We start from the raw sequence: 16,891 nt of genomic DNA, 5'->3' as shown, positions 1-16,891 counted from the left end.
AGAGGCCCCCTAACCCAGCTCTTGGGGTGGTCAGGGCAGGCTTTTGGATGGAGGCGACATCCAACAGTGTCTTGAAGGAGAATGAGTCAACCTGGGCTTCGTCCAGAGACGGGCTGAGCTGAGGACAGAGTTCACAGGCAGAGGGGGAAGGGCCTACAGCAACTTCCCCTTCAGCCTCAGTTGCTAAAAACTGGCTGGGAATGGATGGTGCTGAGCTCCTAACCCCGAAGGAGTGGCGTAGACAGGTCGGCTGGCCAGCTCAGGGCCAGACAGACGCGACTGGGGACGATGGCGCCAAGCTGGAGCATGCAGAGGGAGGCAGGATGGGGTGGAGTCCACCGAGAGGGCCAGGGGCCCAGCCAGGCCCCCGCGGGGTACTGCTCATGCTGCTGGCACCCCCCCTCCGCATGCCCCCCGCACCCGCGCATGTCCGTGCCTGTGGCTGCCGCATGTCGTCTGTGTGACTGCTGGTCTCCCCCTGCCTCGCGGCTCTGACAAGGAGCATTGCCTGTCCCCAGCCTGATTCAGGAGGCCAGTTGGCACCTTGGGCCCTGCCCTCCCCAGATTCTTCCTGGATAGGAATTCCTTGCCTGATTCTCCTCCTGACTGTCCCTCTAAGTCTTTGAGAAGGCAAGGGGGAGCCCTGTCGGTCAGCGAAAGCCTTGGAGCTAACGGTCCCCCAAGCCAAGGTGTCAGCGGCCCATGTCTGTTTCCAAGGCTGCCACGGAGATGGCGGCCGAGGAGCGAGCTAAGTCCGGGGCGTTTCCGCCCGTGAGCACCGCCCCCCGCCCCCTGCCCCCCGCCCCCCAAGTGGCCCAGGTAGGACAGCGAAGAGGGCCCAGAACCAGGAAGACCCGTGAATTGCCAGTTGGAACCCATACTTAGGGGAAAGGGGTGGCCATGGCTTGGTGCCGTCAGCTTCCTGGGACCCCAGGTCTCTCTGCCCCCGCTCTCAGGCATTGTGTGTGACTCCCACCCCACGCCCCCGCACCCTGGACTCTGGTGGGGTTTGGGTGCCCCCCGCCCATGCCCCCCCGTGTACGTGGCTCTCTCCCCTCCCACCCTTCCCCAGCTCCAGCAGTACCCGCGGCTGCGGGAGGAGATGGAGCGCATCGTGACCACCCACATCCGGGAGCGCGAGGGTCGCACCAAGGAGCAGGTGAGTCCGCGGCCGCGCCCCGGGCTCGTCCCTTCTGTCTCAGCCTCGCTCATGCGTTGCGCCCTCATACCCGCTCTCCGCCCTTCCCTCTCTCTTCATTGTGAGAAAATATATGTGTGTGTAAATATGCACATGCATACATCTCTATGTGTGTGTTTGTGTGTGTGTGTGTATTGAAATTTACTATTTTAACCATTTTTTAGTGCGGTTTTGTGGTAGTAAATATATTCACACTGTTGTGTAGCCATCACCGCCATTCATCTCCAGAACTTTTTCATCTCCCTCAAACCGAAACTCTGTCCCCACTGAACCCTAACTCCCCATTTCCCTTCCCCCCAGCCCCTGGCATCCACTCTTCCACTTTCTGTTTCTATGAATTTGACAACCCTAGGTACCTCATACAAGTGGGTGCCTGCGACATTTGTCCTTTTGTGTCTGGCTTATTTCACTTAGCATAACGTTTTTAAGGTTCGTCTATGTTGTAGTGTGTGTCAGAATTCCCTCCCTGTTTAAGGCTGGATAATATTCCATTGTGTATATATGTATGTGTTTATCCATGTGGGTTTTTGGCACTTGTGAATAATTCTTCTATAAACATTGGTGTCCGAATATCTCTTTGAGACCCTGCTTTCAATTCTCGTGGGTATATGCCCAGAAAGGAATTGCAGAATCATATGGTAATTTGTGTTTAATTTTTGTGTGTGCGTGAGGTTGGGAACCACCATAGTGATTTCCACAACAGCTGCACCATTTGAAATTCCCACTGTCTGATTCTCAACTTTTGGCAGTCATTTCTCTAGTCATTTCTCTTTGGGCCTCTCTGTGTCTGTCTATTTGCCGTTTCTCTGGGTCACCTTATACCTCTCATAGCTGCCCCTCTTCCTTTTATTTAGTCATTTATCAAATAATCATTCGTCCATTCATTGAGTCGCAAACATCAGTGAGTGCTGTCTCTGAGCTGGGCGGAGCGGAGATGAGCAGGCCCTCCTCAGGGTCCTCACAAAGCTCCCAGGCCAGTCCTCTTTCCTAGTCCATCTCGGTCATCCTTCCATCGATGACCACCTCTGACTACTATTTCCCAGCCTCTGTCCTTCCACGTCCCTTTTCCACAAGGGCACTGTCCCTGATCTCTCACATTTTTTGTTGTCGATGTTGTTTTTAAATCCTTATGGGTCTCTTTTTAATTATAAAAGTGATAACCATTCAATAAAATACTCAATCAGTATGGAAGTGATTAAAGTACAAGGGTTCCTCCATTTACTCTTCCTCGCCCCCAAGTCCCTCCCACAAAATAACCATTATTGACAGTTCGGTGTGTCCCCTTCCAGGCGTTTTTCTTAGGCACCCACAGATTCCAGATTCCATCGTAACCTGAAAGAACCACAGTCCTGTGGCGCGTCATGCCTCTCTTCCCTAGAGAGAGTTGTAGGAGCTCACATCTGTCGAGCACCTATTGCATGCCAGCTTTGGCGCCTGCCTCATCTCTGTGAGGCAGAAAGCCTTCTTTGTGGCACTTGAGTCTCAGCGAGGACCGTCCCCAGGCCCACAGCAAGCAGCACGCCCCGCGTGTGCATCAGGAAGGTCACTGTCATCACGACTCGGTTTTGAATCCCATCACTCTTCAATCATTTTCAGTGAGGATCTTCCCCTGTCGAGACCTAGACATCGTCCTCGTTCTTTGAACAGCTTTATTGTTCGGAGGGTGCCATAACATGTTTCACCTTCTGATGGCCATTGGCTCGTTCTCAATTTATTTCTGGTATAAAGCACCCCACACTGAACACCCTGGTACATGTATCTGTGTTCGCTTGATGAGTTTATCCGTGAGATAGAAGTGAATATGTGCATTTTAACGTTGTTACATATTGCCGCATTGCCCTCTAAGAAGGTGATACTAATTGACACTTTCACTAATAGTATGTGAGAGAATCAGTCTTTTCACAATTATGCTTGCACTGATCATTACCAGTGTTTATTGTGAAACTGAGAGGTGGAAAAAGGGTCTCACGGTTTTAACTTACATTTCTTTATTGATGAAGGTGAACATTTTTGACATCTTTATCAGTTATATGTATTTCTTCTATGAATTACCCACTCATGTTTTTTGCCTGTTTTGATTTGTTTCTTGTCTTTCACTTATTAGTTTGTAGGAACTCTTTATTTATTATGGATGCTATTATGTATCTATATATATATATGTATACACATTGATTATGGATTGTGGATTTATTTATTTAATATGGATTTTACATGTGTTGCAAGTATGTTTCTCCCAGCTTTTCATGCATTAAAACATTGGGGTATCTTTTCCATGTGCCTCTCGACCTGTGCATCCTTGAAGGTCATGCTTCTCATTGATATCGAGCTGGCTTACATGAATACCAACCACGAGGACTTCATAGGCTTTGCCAAGTGAGTGGTCCCAGGGCAGAGAAGATGACATCTCATAGGAGGGAGGGAGGGAGAAATAGACAGACAGACAGACAGATGGAGGGAGGGAGGGAGAGATAGATAGATAGACAGACAGATGGACAGACATCGGGCCTTCTGGGTTAACCTTCTGGGTTCGGTTCCCACTGAGCAGCGGTAATGGAGCTGGGCCTCTTGAGAGGAGAAGTTCTGAGACTCTTCTCTCTTTCTTTATTAGTGCTCAGCAGAGGAGCAACCAGATGAGCAAGAAGAAGGCTTCAGGGAACCAGGTGAGTGAGCCCCGGTGCCCCGGCCCGAGGGATGGAGGGTGCCGGATGGACGCCAAGCTCTGAGAGCCCCCTCCCCCGAGAGGAAGGGTCCCATGGGGGCCAGGGAGCCTGTCAGCTGCCAGCCACAAGTCTCCCACTCTGCCTCAGTAACCCTCTCTCCTCTCTCCCGATGCTTCTCGTGGTTGCTATGGTTACCTCTTTGCAGGATGAGATTCTGGTGAGTACCAGGCCTGGGGCTCTTGGCTTGTGTAGTAAGGGGGAGGAAGGGGCCCGTTTGTAGTGGGGATGGGCAAGACGGCACCCTTTTGCTCGAGCTGCTTGCACACACCAGCACAAGGGTGTCCGCATATGCTCTCAGGCCAGAGGCCAGGCCTAGCCACACACACGGTCCCATCAACCTGTCCATCCGTGCGCACGAGCTAAGCATTGCTTCAGGCAGAGGCAGACCATATGGGCCGGGGCGGGTGAAAATGCCTGGCAGGGGCCTGGCACTGAGTAGGTGCTTCTCAAATATCTGTTCGGCGGAGGGGTGGGGAGACGGATGGATGTGTGGGTGGACGGGTGAGAAACGTGTTTTTAAGTTAGCCATCTCTACCAGGGAGTGGAGTAAAGAGATAAATGAAATGTCAAGAGACAAGTCCTCCTCACCTGTCTCATCCTTCAGATCTCTGCTGACTCACCACTTCTCCGCCCCAGTTGTACACATGAGCCATAGAGTCCCGGGCTTTTCCAGAGGCTGGAGTTTCTTCGTGATAATCTTGTCATTTGTGTGATTACTGGTTTCATACCTATTTTCCTCTCAAACCCCATGAAGGAAGGGCCGTGTCTGTCTTGTCCATCAGTAAATCCTCAGCCCCCAGCCCAGTGTCTGGCACACAGTAGGTGCTCAGTAGGGTGAGGGGACTAATGAACGTAATATTTAATGTAATGTCTCAGGGCACTTCGGTTCAGGGAACACTCACTGGTGCCTACACTGTGCCGGCCCCTGGACGGGAGTCAGACCCGGCCCTGGCCCTGCCCCTTGGGGACCAGGCAGGGTGGGAGCCAGGGGAGCGGGAAGTCCTGGTGCAGGTGCTCCGGATGAGGGTTGGGATGAGCAGAGGGGAGGGCAGGGCTGGGGGTGACCGAGGGAGGACAAAGACTGCAGGGCAGGGCAGGGAGCAGGGTCCTGAGGCCTGCTGGTCTGATGCGGGGCTGTGGCGTGCCAGGATGTGGCATCTGGACTCGACTCCAAAGGCGGTGACAAGGCACTGAAGGGATCCTAACTGGGTGAAGTCGGGGTGGGAGAGGCATCGCGGGGCGCCTAGCTGTTGTGTCCTATAAATGGCTGCTCGGCTACTGACCCGCCGTTTGACTTGGATTCTCCTCAAGGTTCTTGGGGGAAGCTAGACAGGGTTAAGGAGGACTCAGAAGTGTTCCGAGGGCCTCGGAAGCAGGTCTTGCCCCCCACGGCTTTCCCGCCAGCCCCGGGCTCCTTGGGTCTTCTCTGGAGGCTGAGAGGAGAAGCCAGGGCACTAAGGGCCAGGGGAGGAAGCAGAAGCAGCCTTATCCTCTAGGACTGGCCTGTGCCCAGGGTGTGGGCAGCAGCTCTGCCCTTGGAGTACGATCCACAGGCCTTGGGCTGTGGCTGTGGCTCAGGACGGTCCTGGGGACCGCCGCCTCCTGCTGTGCAAAGAGACCTCTGCCCGCTACTCTGAGCTTTGCCCAGGAAGAAGGGGCCTGAGCAATTTGTGCTCAACCCCTTCCCCCTGTCCCCACTCCATAGCACCACCCACCCCCCCGTGTCTAGGGCTGGGACCAAAGGCCCTTGAAACCCTACTGTTGTATCATCCGTCTATTCATACCACAGATATTTATTGATCACTTACTGCCTGCCTGCTGGGCACTCTGCAGGGTGTTGGGATACAGCAGTGAGTTGAGTTCACGATTTAGCAAGAGAGGCTGACAGCAACCGAAAATCACACACACACACACATACACGTCACACGCTAATTCGAAATCCCAATCATTATTATAGAAGAGGACTTAAGGGAATTGACAAAAAATTATAGCGGGGGTCCTGACTTATACTGGGGGCCAGGGAGGGCCTGCCTGAGGTTGTGTGTTCTGAGCCGACACCCAGAGGGTGAGTAGGATTTGCCAGGCAAACGGGAGAAATGCTTTCTAGACAAAGGCCACGGCGGCATACGCAAAGTCCCTGGAGTCAGGAACAAGTAAGTCTTAGGACGAATTGGATCTTAAGCTGAAAAGACACTCAGAGCTGTCTTGCCCAGTTGGCCACCTAAGCTCTGCTTGCACACTTTTAGTGGTGGGGAGCTCATCCCCTGCCAAGGCCACCAGTCTCCTCCTCGGAATGGCTCTGTCGGAAGGCTCTTTATCCTGAGCTGACCTCTGTCTTCCTCTGTCTTCCACTCTGCTCGCTTGTGGTTCATACCAGGGCAGGTCTGGCCCCCACCCTCCCTGACCAGCCAGGCCTCCGAGAGCTGGGGGAGGGGTGGGTTTTTGAGTGCCTCTCTTTGCCTACCCCATCCTGCACCGGGAAGCCCGGCCTCTGCCCCCTGACCTCCTGCCCCCTCACCCTCCAGGTCATCCGGAAGGGCTGGCTGACCATCAACAACATTGGCATCATGAAGGGGGGCTCCAAGGAGTACTGGTTTGTGCTGACCGCTGAGAATCTGTCCTGGTACAAAGACGATGAGGTGAGTCAGAGGCCACTGGTCGGCAAGGGGTTTGGCTTGTGGCCAGAGTCAGGCTCAGACCCTACCACAGACTTGGAGTGGATTGGACCACCCAACAGGGGTTTTTTTAAAGTCCCACGAAAGACCCTTTGGTCTGGAAGTGGGCTGCAGAGATCAAGGGCAGGCAATCCTGGGGGCTCCTCCAGGCTGGATGGAGATGGCTCGGCCAGGTTGGGAATATTGGAGCCGAGCGCCCCGGAGAGGACGGGCAGGGGTGCCGGGCACCCCCACCCCCACCCCGCCAGCCCCTTGGCCTTGCCGATTTCCCGCCCCAGGGCGTGCCGCGCCTCCTCCGAGTCCCCTACAGGCCCATGACACACATAAGTCCAGCTGCCAGACACCCTGTTAACCCCTGCACCCCAGTCCCCTAGAGCCTGGCAGTCCAAGGGAGATGCCCAGAGTTCCTCCAGGCGGAGGGGCCAGGAGCGACGAGGCTCCTGCAGAGGCGCCATTCAGAACCCCTCCCTGCCCACTGGGACACACAGATCCCCGCCACCCCCCGCCCCTGCAGTAGGTCTCCTTTAAGAATGAATCTATTTGGCTTCCACATCTGGATTCCAGAGGTGACCAGAGAGAGCAGGGAGGGCTGCGGGGGGGGGAGGGGGCTCATGGTAACAAACTCCAGCTGGCCACGGGATGGGGGAAGGGACTCTTTTCTTCCAAGGGGGCCTGTTGGAGGAGAAGGAGCTCTCGACGAGGAAGGGGCACAAGATGGGGGCCGGTGACCTGGGTCTCCAAGCCCCCTCTTGATCTCTGCCCCCTCCAAACCGCCCTAGCAGCACCCCCCACCCCTACCTTGGGCGGGGCCCTCTGCCGTCACTGGCAGGGGCGCCAAGCCATCTGGACCTCATTACCCCAACCCTGGCCTCTCCCTGAGCACAGAGGCCCCTGGAAGGGATAGAGTGCGAGGTGGCGTGGTGGGCGGGTTGTGGGGGTTGTTTCCTGCTCTGTCGCCCAGGCTGGCTCCCTAGACACCCCCCACCATGGGCTGGGGTGTGCCGACTGTGAGACCCATAACTTATAGTGTGCCCTGGGGCTGGGGGCCAGGGACTGGCCACACTAGGGGGAAGAGGGGACTGGATCTGAGAGGGGCTCTGTCCTCATCCCTGTGGGTGGGGGGTGGGGCTCTTTTTTGAGCTTTGTGTGTACCCCAGAGTTTCTTGTGGGTGGAAGCCAGCCCTGAGTGTATGTGGGGAGTGGGAGGGGTGAGTGCGGGTGGGGGCGAGGCTCATGGCTGTGGTGGGGAGTGTTTTGTAGGAGAGTGTTGGGAGAGTAAGTGCCTAGGTGTGTTTGGCGTATGAGGGTCTGCATGTGAGTTTGGGGGCAGGCTGTGTGCGCCTGAAGTGTGTGACACTTGGGTTTGTGTGCCCGTGCTCGGCGTGTAAGTGTAGGTATGTGTGTGTGGTGAGTGTGCCTATGGAGTGTTAGTGTGTATTTGGGGTGTAAGGACGGGAGCACGGACGGGAGGGTGTGTGTGTGTGTGTGTGTGGGCACGTGTGTGTGCTCGCAGTGTACGTGTGTGTTTGGGGCATGGATGTGTGATTTAGAGTGTGAGTGTGAGGCTGTGTGTACCTGAGGTGTGGGGTACGGGTGTCAAGGTGAGGTGGGGTGTGTGTGTGTGTGTGTGTGTGTGTGTGTGTGTGTGTGTGTGTTGGTGTGAGTGGATTTTTGCACGAGAACATCTGGGGACATGGAGGTAGTCCCAGCTGGGGGGAGGGCGATCTGTCCCCCTTCTCCCCCCAGCTGCCAGCACTCTGGCCTTGGGGACTTGGGTGGCCCTCTGGGCAGACATGCAGCCACCCTCATCCCCAGCCCTCACTGACCTCCCCCCATCTTCTCAGGCTTCCTTTGCCACCCATCGGCACCCCCCACCCCATCCCACAGCAGGATGGCACCCCATCCCTCTGTGCCTCCTCCCAGCACCGCCCCCCACCCCATGCCCTCCACGACCCTGCCCCAGCTCCAGGCTCCAGCTCTGGGGTGGCGGGATTCGGTCGAGCTCTCCAGCGGCGCCGAGGGTCTAACCCAGCCAGCCTAACCAATGTGCAGACTACTGTACAATTTGGGAGTCCTGAACAGATAGTCTAAACACTGGGTAGACGGAGTGGACGTGTCCTCTGGTCTGTCCGGGCGGCAGTGTCGGTCGTCGCGGGGGAGCCTCAGCCCCGTCCCTGGAGATGCAAGGTCCCCATCCCCATCCCAGCCAGCCAGCCAGCTCCAGGTCCCCTCTCTGCTCCCGGCTCCCCTTCTGTCTCCTTTGACGTGGCAGGGGTGAGCGGGAGCTGTGGCCGGGGAGGAGGGGCCTGGGGAGGGGGCCGGCCAGCAGGAAAGGAGGGTGGGGGGAGGAGGCCACTCCTGCCTAGTGTCCAACCCCGGAGCGCAGGGCGGTGTTGGAGGGGCCTCCCTCGAATGCTTCCAGATGTTCCCTGGCTGTGTGTGCAACTTCCTCCTCTCCTCCCCCAGCCACCCTCCGGGGCTCCCGGCCGCCTGCCTGGCATAAAGAGAGCTTTATGTGGCTGGATGGGCCAGGCGGGCGCAGGAGGCAGAGGGAGGTGGGCAGGATGATGGAAGGGTGGGAGAGCAAGGTCCCCCTAAACCCAGGCCCCCACCTGAGATCCAGGGTGAGGCCCCTGCCCAAGCCCGGGGTCTCAGAGATCCACGTAGACCACCCCTACCCCCACAGTGGCATGGATCTTGTGGTGCTGGGTGGGCAAATGGGGTAAAGGCAGCCGAAACCCCTCCCCTCCTCCCAGAGCCCCATTCTGGGGTCCCCCCTCCCGAGATCCCTGAGCCCTTCCCTTTGACACAGCAGCCTGCAGACATGTCGGCCCGCACCGGGCGTACACGTGTGCACAGAGGCATGGCACCCACATGCCCGTCCACAGATACACGCAGCTCCTCCCAGACCACTAGAGAAACCCAACGTATGCAGCCCACGACACAAAATATGCGCACGTTAATATGTGAACTCGCTGTACATGTCCAACAGGCACATTCGTGCAGACACAGACATTCACAGTTGCCACACTCATCTACAAAAGTGTGCATACATCCTCATGGACACAAAGACATGCTCACGCGGCTGCATAGCCATGCTGGGCACCTCCTCAGACACACATGTACACATACATATCTATCTATGCAACACAGACTCATGGGCGCACACACATAATGGTGGTAGGATGTGTGCTCGGGCTGGTATGTGTTTGCACACACACACACACAACCATGCACGTTTGCACACAGAGACTCACCATCTCCAGGCCTGTGCCGTGTGGCTGATTGCTAACACATGCGTGTCTGCGGGGAGTGGGCTGAGCCCGCCCTTCGAAGCCATGGGGCTGGTGGCCCCCCTTCCTGTCTCTACAGTCAGGAAATGAAGTCAGAGCCTTATCCAAAGCCGGCCCCGCAGCCAGGCCGGGGGCGAGGGAGGCTCCAGTGAGGGGTCCCTGGCTGGGGCTGGTCTGGCTCGTATCCCGGCCTTTCTGGGGGCAGTATGGGAGAGCCACCTTCGGCCTCACCGCCCCGGGCTCGTGGGCACTGGCGGGTATGCAGAAGTGGTAGGAAAGGCTTGAATGCCACTGGGAGCCGGGGGTCCCCAGCAGGCCCAGGGCTCCATGGCCAGGCTTTCGTCAGGCAGCTCCTGTGCAGTGTGAGCGACAGGTACCCAGAAGCCTGTGGCCATTCTGAGGGTCCACAGGCCCAGGTGCCCCGCAGCATGGAGCATTCTGAGGGAGTAAGGTGTGGCGGAGAGCAGTGCCAACCTCACCCATGGCTCTACCCACAGGAGAAAGAGAAGAAATACATGCTGTCTGTGGACAACCTGAAGCTGAGGGACGTGGAGAAGGGCTTCATGTCAAGCAAGCACATCTTCGCCCTGTTCAACACGGAGCAGAGGTACCTGTCTGCCCCCTGCCAGGGCTGTACGCCCCAGACCCTGCAAGCCCCAGACTACTCCCACTGAGGAGAAACAGGGCACACAGATCCAGAAATGACAGACACCTGCCCCAAGCCCCACAGCAAGTCATTCATTTGACAAATATTCGAGTTCTCCTTCCCACGTGCCCCCCCTCCATTTCTTTCTTCCTTCTCCTTTCCTCCCTCCCTCCTCCCCTTCTGTCTTCCCACAGTCATTTGGTGAGTGTCTGCTCTGCATAAGACACTCTGCCAGGCACTGGGGACAAAGAAGAGCCTCAGGCAGGCCTGGTCCCCTTCTCATGTTGCTCAGTGCCCAGGGGGGACCAGCGGCAGTACCAGGCAGGCCTCTCCCCTCTCAACCCAGGGCTGACTAATGGGTTTTCTTCTACTCAGAAATGAGAGTTCAATACAAGTGCCATCAGAGGAATCCCCAGAGAGGCAGGGAGGGAGCCAGTGTGGGCTGAGATGCAAGCCAGGAGCTGCACTGTCACAGACGCCCCTTCATTGACGGCTTAGTCCCTTGCTACTAGAGTGTTTCATACTACTGAAGCCTCACAATGGCCCTAGAAGGAAGAAATTGTTATTGTCAGCCATATCTTCCAGATGAGAAACTGAGGCTTGGAGAGAGGATGGGACTTGCCCAGGGTCACCCAGCTAAGAAATGAGAAAGCCAGGACTGGACCCAGGCATTGTGACCCCAGTCCCTGCATGCCCTGGACCACCAAGGCGAATGAGCTTCGCCCTCTCTCCCCTCACCACCTGCCCCATCTTGCAGAAATGTCTACAAGGATTATCGGCAGCTGGAACTGGCCTGCGAGACACAGGAGGAGGTGGATAGCTGGAAGGCCTCCTTCCTGAGGGCTGGCGTGTACCCCGAGCGCGTCGGGGTGAGTGGCAGGGCAGGGAGGGGAGGGGCAACCTGCTTACATTAGGGGGCCCAGGGCACCCTCCTCAGTGATGCCAACTCATACCATGTTTATTGAACCCTCACCAGGTTCAGAAATAGCGGGGGCCTCGCCCTACGTGCCCTGGGGCAAGATCAGAGTTAAGCCTTCCTCCCCTCCTTCTCCAATGGCAGTTTTATGGGTTCCCACCTCTGCCACAGATGGCATGTCCTGCGTCCCCTTCATAGGATGGTGGTTTCTTGTGGTTGCCTTCTTTTTTTTCTCTCCTTTCACTGTGACAACATCTAGAAGTGCCTTAGACTCGGAGTGCCGTGCCCTAGGTTCGCTTAATCCCTCCCTTTTTCCTCTCTGTGTGTCTGCTTCTGTTGCGCTCGTTGGCGGCGGCGGCGGTGGCAATGCTGATGTGGCGACCTCTGCGGCTTTGGTGTGGGCTTCCCAGGACAAGGAGAAAGTAAGTGTGCCCCTCCCTCGCCTTCTGCCAGGCATCTCCAGCCTGGCACCCCCACTGGCCAGGTCCTTGGAACCAGAAAGAAACCTGGGAGATGTGCTTTCCTAGTTTATGGGCTGGGAGGCTGAGGCACATTTAGGCACTAGCATCATAGCTGGGATAAGGTTGAACGAGGGTCTGGGGTCCTGAGAGGCACTGGGGCGAGCAGAGCCCAGAGACTCACAGCGTCTGGGGCAGCGGTGTCTGTGAGTTCAGGCCAGTTGCTCCTCTCTGGGCCTCAGTGTACATTTGGAGGGGAGGGCCTGAGACCCCGGAGAATCACTGGAACCTGTCTTCCTGGGACCAGCCACCCTGATGCCCTCTGATCTTGATGGCAGGCCAGCGAGACGGAGGAGAATGGCTCAGACAGCTTCATGCACTCCATGGACCCACAGCTGGAGCGGCAGGTGGAGACCATCCGGAACCTGGTGGACTCGTACATGGCCATTGTCAACAAGACCGTGCGAGACCTCATGCCTAAGACCATCATGCACCTCATGATCAACAATGTGAGTGCCCTGCCGCGTGGAAGCAGTGCTCTTGTGGGACCAGGGAGCTTAGCCTGGGGGAAGCACGGGACAGTTCCATGGACCAGGTCTAGGGAGAGAGGCATGGGTCCACACAATAGAAACATAATGTGAGTTTCATATATTATTTTGTAGATTCACTTACCCAAGTAGTTTCCAACATGCTTAAATGTTTTCTAGAAGGTGCTAAGAATCTGCGACTTTTGAGAACTTCCAGGGCATGTTTTGAAATACATATTCCACATAACTACTACCCTCTGTGGCTTGGTGCAAAAACATGGCCCCTGGAGGATTAGAACTGTGATGGAATCCTGGCTTTGCCAGATTCTCTGTATGAGTTTGAGCAAATGAACTACTCTCTCTGAACCTGTTTCCTTATTTGTAAAATATGGATAATAGAGTTGAGAATTAAATGAATAAAAGTGCATAGCAACACAGTGCCTAGTATGTAGGAGGTGCTCGACATAGATATGAATAACAAATAAGTAAGACACGGGCCTATGGCAGAAAAAAAACCTCAGCATCTCTTGGTGAATGACCCAGAGTCTAGGCCAAGTAGCACCTAGAGAGTTCAACGAGAACGTTAACACACCCCCTGCACAGACTCACGGCTCCCCCAATCCAGACACATTTACACCTGTTACAGGAGGGCTCAGAAAAATTTAAACTGTCATCTTCCTTATTTTGATCCAGTGGAGCATGCAAGTCCTTGAGAAGGGTGTAATTACTGAGGCTGAAAAAAGCTGAATAAAGATGTGTCCTAGTTATATGATAGACCCTGAGTGTCCTTTCAGATCTGTGACCTTAAACAGGTCATTTTTCCTATGGAACATCTGGGAAAAGAACAAGGGTCGGGGTTGGGTAGGGGCTGAAGCAGGGGAGATCTCCGAGATTGGGTGGAGCCCCTCTCGTGCATCTTCCAGACAGCTCACGATTCTAGCAGAAAACGGCAGGGCGGGCAGAGAAGTACAAGTGTCAGGTCCCACCCAACCCCCTCCTCTCTTTGCCCGCCTGCATGCAGACCAAGGAATTCATCTTCTCGGAGCTGCTGGCCAACCTCTACTCGTGCGGGGACCAGAACACACTGATGGAGGAGTCAGCTGAGCAGGCACAGCGACGTGACGAGATGCTGCGCATGTACCACGCACTGAAGGAGGCGCTCAGCATCATCGGCGACATCAACACGACCACCGTCAGCACGCCCATGCCCCCGCCCGTGGACGACTCCTGGCTGCAGGTGCAGAGCGTACCGGCTGGACGCAGGTATCAGGGCTGGCCCCCACGGCCCCAAAGCCCCCCAACCCGGGGCCCGCGGGAGGAGGGCCGGGACCGGGCAGTGGCGCGCCCGCGTCACCGGGGTGGCTCCCACTTGGAGCGAGGGGCGGAGCTTAGAGAGGGGCGGGGCTTGTCGCGGGGTGGGGCTTGCCGTGGAGCGCTGGCTGCGGGGCGGGGTGGAGCTGGAACGTTGGAGCTACTGGGGGCGGGGCTTAAGCTCCGGCGTTGCCTAGGGCGAAGCGGGGCTTGCGCGCATGGGCGTGGCCGCACTGGCCTGGGGGCGGGGCCTCAGCGTGGGGCGGAACCACTCATCTCTCGCGCCTCCTTGTCCTCCGCTCGTTGTCGCCCGCAGGTCACCCACGTCCAGCCCCACGCCGCAGCGCAGAGCCCCCGCCGTGCCCCCAGCCCGGCCCGGGTCGCGGGGCCCTGCTCCTGGGCCTCCGCCTGCTGGGTCCGCCCTGGGGGGGGCGCCCCCCGTGCCCTCCAGGCCGGGGGCTTCCCCTGACCCCTTCGGTCCTCCCCCCCAGGTGCCCTCGCGCCCCAACCGCGCCCCGCCCGGGGTCCCCAGGTGAGTAGGGGCTGATAGCGGCGGCGGCAGAGACCGCCGGGTGGGCGTGGCCGGATCGGGGGCCGGATTCTGGAGCATTGGCCCTGGCCGTCAGAACCGGCCCTCTCCAGCCAAGGCACTGGTGGGTGCCAGAGCCACGGGCGGTGTGGCCGAGGGCTGGCGGAGCCTGCCCCCCAGGCGCTGAGTCCCGGAGGTGGTCGTTTCTGGGGAGGGGGCTGTGGGACTCATCCCACCTGCCCCCTTCTTTCCAGCATTTGCATGGCGCTTCCTTCCTTTTCCACTCTGTCTCCTACACCTTGTATTCCTCCTTCTTTCTCCCCTTCTCGCTCTCCTCTGTTCTCCGTTCATCCTCTACTTCTCTCTCCCAGCCCCTAGTGAGCCTTCCTTAAGTCTAAGGATCTGAACCCAGATCCTCTCCTGATGTGTAGATTTTGTTCGCTTACACTCAGGGCTACCCCGATGTCTCCACTTCCCAGTCCTGACTCCTTTGAGTTGTCCCAGGAGGGTGTCCCACCTCTGGCCCACAGAAACAGAGGCCGGGCTGTGACTGTGTGATCAACAAGGTGTGTGATGTGTGTGTGGGCGTGCACACAGGTGTGAGAGTGTAAGAATGGCACCCAGGCAGTAGGGTCAGACATGGAGCAGCTGGGAAGGGGGTATGGGAGCCATGGGACAACCTGATGGCTTTCTTCCTTCTCCTTGCCTCTGGCCATGCCTGGCCTGGACCAACATGGTGGGTGTGGGGCAGGCGCCGGTGAAGGCCGCCCCTTTCCCAGAGATTTCCAGGGAAAAGGATTCTACCTCATCCCTTGGCTTGGCCTTCTTGATCCACGACCCTCTTTCGAGGAAGCTCACTCTGGTGTCTCACTCAGTCTGCCCTGTTTCCCTCTTTCCTGAGGAAGGACTCTTCAGACCAATAGCATTCATTTTGTTCCAGGTGGCTGGAGGGTCGGGCCATGGGTATAGCTTCCATGAACACAAAATGAAGCAGAGATGGGGCTTGCTCTCTGGTGACTGATGACCAAAGTAGATGGAGTAAAGCAGGCGCCTGGTGTTGGTCAAGATCACTGGACTGGAGTCCGGAGGTTCTGGTTCACCTGGGCCTTTAGGCGAGTCACTTTTCCTTCCAGAGCCTCGGTTTCCCTTCTATCAAATGATAATTAACATTCTGCCTTTCTCCCAGGGTTGGTGTGGGGATCAAGGGAGAGAATGGCTAGAGGGGTGCATTAACTGCAAGGTGGCTCTAAGAGCACTTGGCTAACTTCCAACGTGAGTTCAGATTCTTAAGGGCATTTGACATGCCCACGTCTGTGCTGAGGTGTGACATGTGGGAACTGTAAGATTTGGTACCTGCTCTAACTCCACACTTGCTAACATATGGGAAACAAATCATGGCCCTGCCTTGGGGGAGAGAGCTGTCCGGGGGAGCTTCAAGGCAGCTTGACTTCATCGAGGTTTGGGGCCGACTAAGACTCAGGTGGTAAGGAGTCGGGGGGCATTTGGGTAGGGGATGACAGTGCAGGCACAGGTTCGGTGTGGGCTGCATTGAGGAGAGCCACTGGCCGGAGCAGAGTGCAGATAGAATGAGGAAGAATAAGCAGAGGTTGCCGTGGGTAGGGTGGGGCAAGCTGGAAACCTTCCAAGGCCGCAGAAGACTTTGACTTGTTGGGACTCAATACTGTGGGCAGTAGGGAGCCATGGAAGGCTCCTGGACAGAGAAATGACAGCTGGTCCTTAAGAAAGCAAAATCTGTCCCTTCTGGAGCATTGCAGGTGGCCCTCTGAGCACACCAGGCACGAGTGTGCAGGGAGCTGGTGCAAATGCCTCCTGTATGCGGGCGAGCTTCTGTGTTGTAACTCAGCCCACGCGTGTGCTTCAGTGTGCCAAGTGGCTGCATGCCCCAGACCCGTGCTGCACGTGCCGGCCAGTGGGGGTGCTGGGCATGGGCGGTGGGGGAGGTGTATGCGTGTCGTTTGTGGGCATGTGTGTCAGCGTGTGCATGCGGGGCCTCGGGGCCTCACAGCATGTGTGTGCACGCCCGGGCGTGTGCGTGTGCGTGTCCCCCACCCCCAGGCCTGCCCCATCCGTGCGTGTGAACTGCCATGTTGATTTCGTGCTGTCTTTCAGAATCACTATCAGTGACCCCTGAGGAGTGTCAGCCACGGTAGGTACACGCCTCCCGGCCTGCTGCATGAACGGTGTGTCTGTCCCCTGCTGCACCAGCTCCACATTGGGTGGTACACCTGGGACCTCAGAGCCAGGCTCCCCTCCTCTCCCTTCTGCAACTCCAGACTTATTCTTTCTTCCTTCTGTCCTCACTGCCAGCTGGCTCTCTCACCTCCCTTCTCAGCAAGCCTCGGGACTCAGTGCCACTGCTCAAGACCTCCAAGGCTGAGCCTGGGGAGCTCTTGGGACAGGCTCCGCACCCAAGCTGGCAGACATAGGTGCTCTCCGGAGCTGTCAGAGGGCAGAGAGCTCGTGGTTTATGGTGCAGGGGCAGGGAGCTTTGGAGGGGGTTGTGTGTGGGGCGGGACTCAGGCAGCCAGAGGCCTTGGAACTTCACCCTGGGGGTGCCATACTCATTCCCCAATCTGAGCCCTGCTGCTGGGGCAGTG

General features: G+C 57.0%; 1 protein-coding gene across 22 annotated transcripts in view; it reads left to right on the top strand.

Moving 5' to 3' along the window:
* DNM1 (dynamin 1) overlaps positions 1–16,891 on the top strand; it is a 40,538-nt gene that overhangs the window by 21,887 nt on the left and 1,760 nt on the right. For 7 of the 22 annotated variants that reach the window (XM_016163757.2, XM_016163758.2, XM_016163769.2 and 4 more), the window contains exons 11-21: positions 1,073–1,159; positions 3,501–3,571; positions 3,807–3,858; positions 4,064–4,075; positions 6,444–6,557; positions 10,384–10,493; positions 11,290–11,401; positions 11,859–11,870; positions 12,245–12,415; positions 13,455–13,696; positions 14,061–14,276. In XM_016163757.2, the coding sequence (XP_016019243.1) occupies positions 1,073–1,159; positions 3,501–3,571; positions 3,807–3,858; positions 4,064–4,075; positions 6,444–6,557; positions 10,384–10,493; positions 11,290–11,401; positions 11,859–11,870; positions 12,245–12,415; positions 13,455–13,696; positions 14,061–14,276 (1,199 nt within the window). Of the gene's footprint in view, positions 1–1,072; positions 1,160–3,500; positions 3,572–3,806; positions 3,859–4,063; positions 4,076–6,443; positions 6,558–10,383; positions 10,494–11,289; positions 11,402–11,858; positions 11,871–12,244; positions 12,416–13,454; positions 13,697–14,060; positions 14,277–16,403; positions 16,441–16,891 lie in introns of those variants that run through there. The other 15 variants (XM_016163766.2, XM_016163764.2, XM_016163768.2 and 12 more) reach the window with 5 other exon arrangements.

This window comes from Rousettus aegyptiacus, unplaced genomic scaffold (assembly GCF_014176215.1).
Source record: "Rousettus aegyptiacus isolate mRouAeg1 unplaced genomic scaffold, mRouAeg1.p scaffold_m13_p_3, whole genome shotgun sequence".
NCBI lineage: Eukaryota > Metazoa > Chordata > Mammalia > Chiroptera > Pteropodidae > Rousettus > Rousettus aegyptiacus.
The sequence above is the reverse complement of the archived record's forward strand: the minus strand, read 5'-3'. Positions and strand labels throughout refer to the sequence as shown.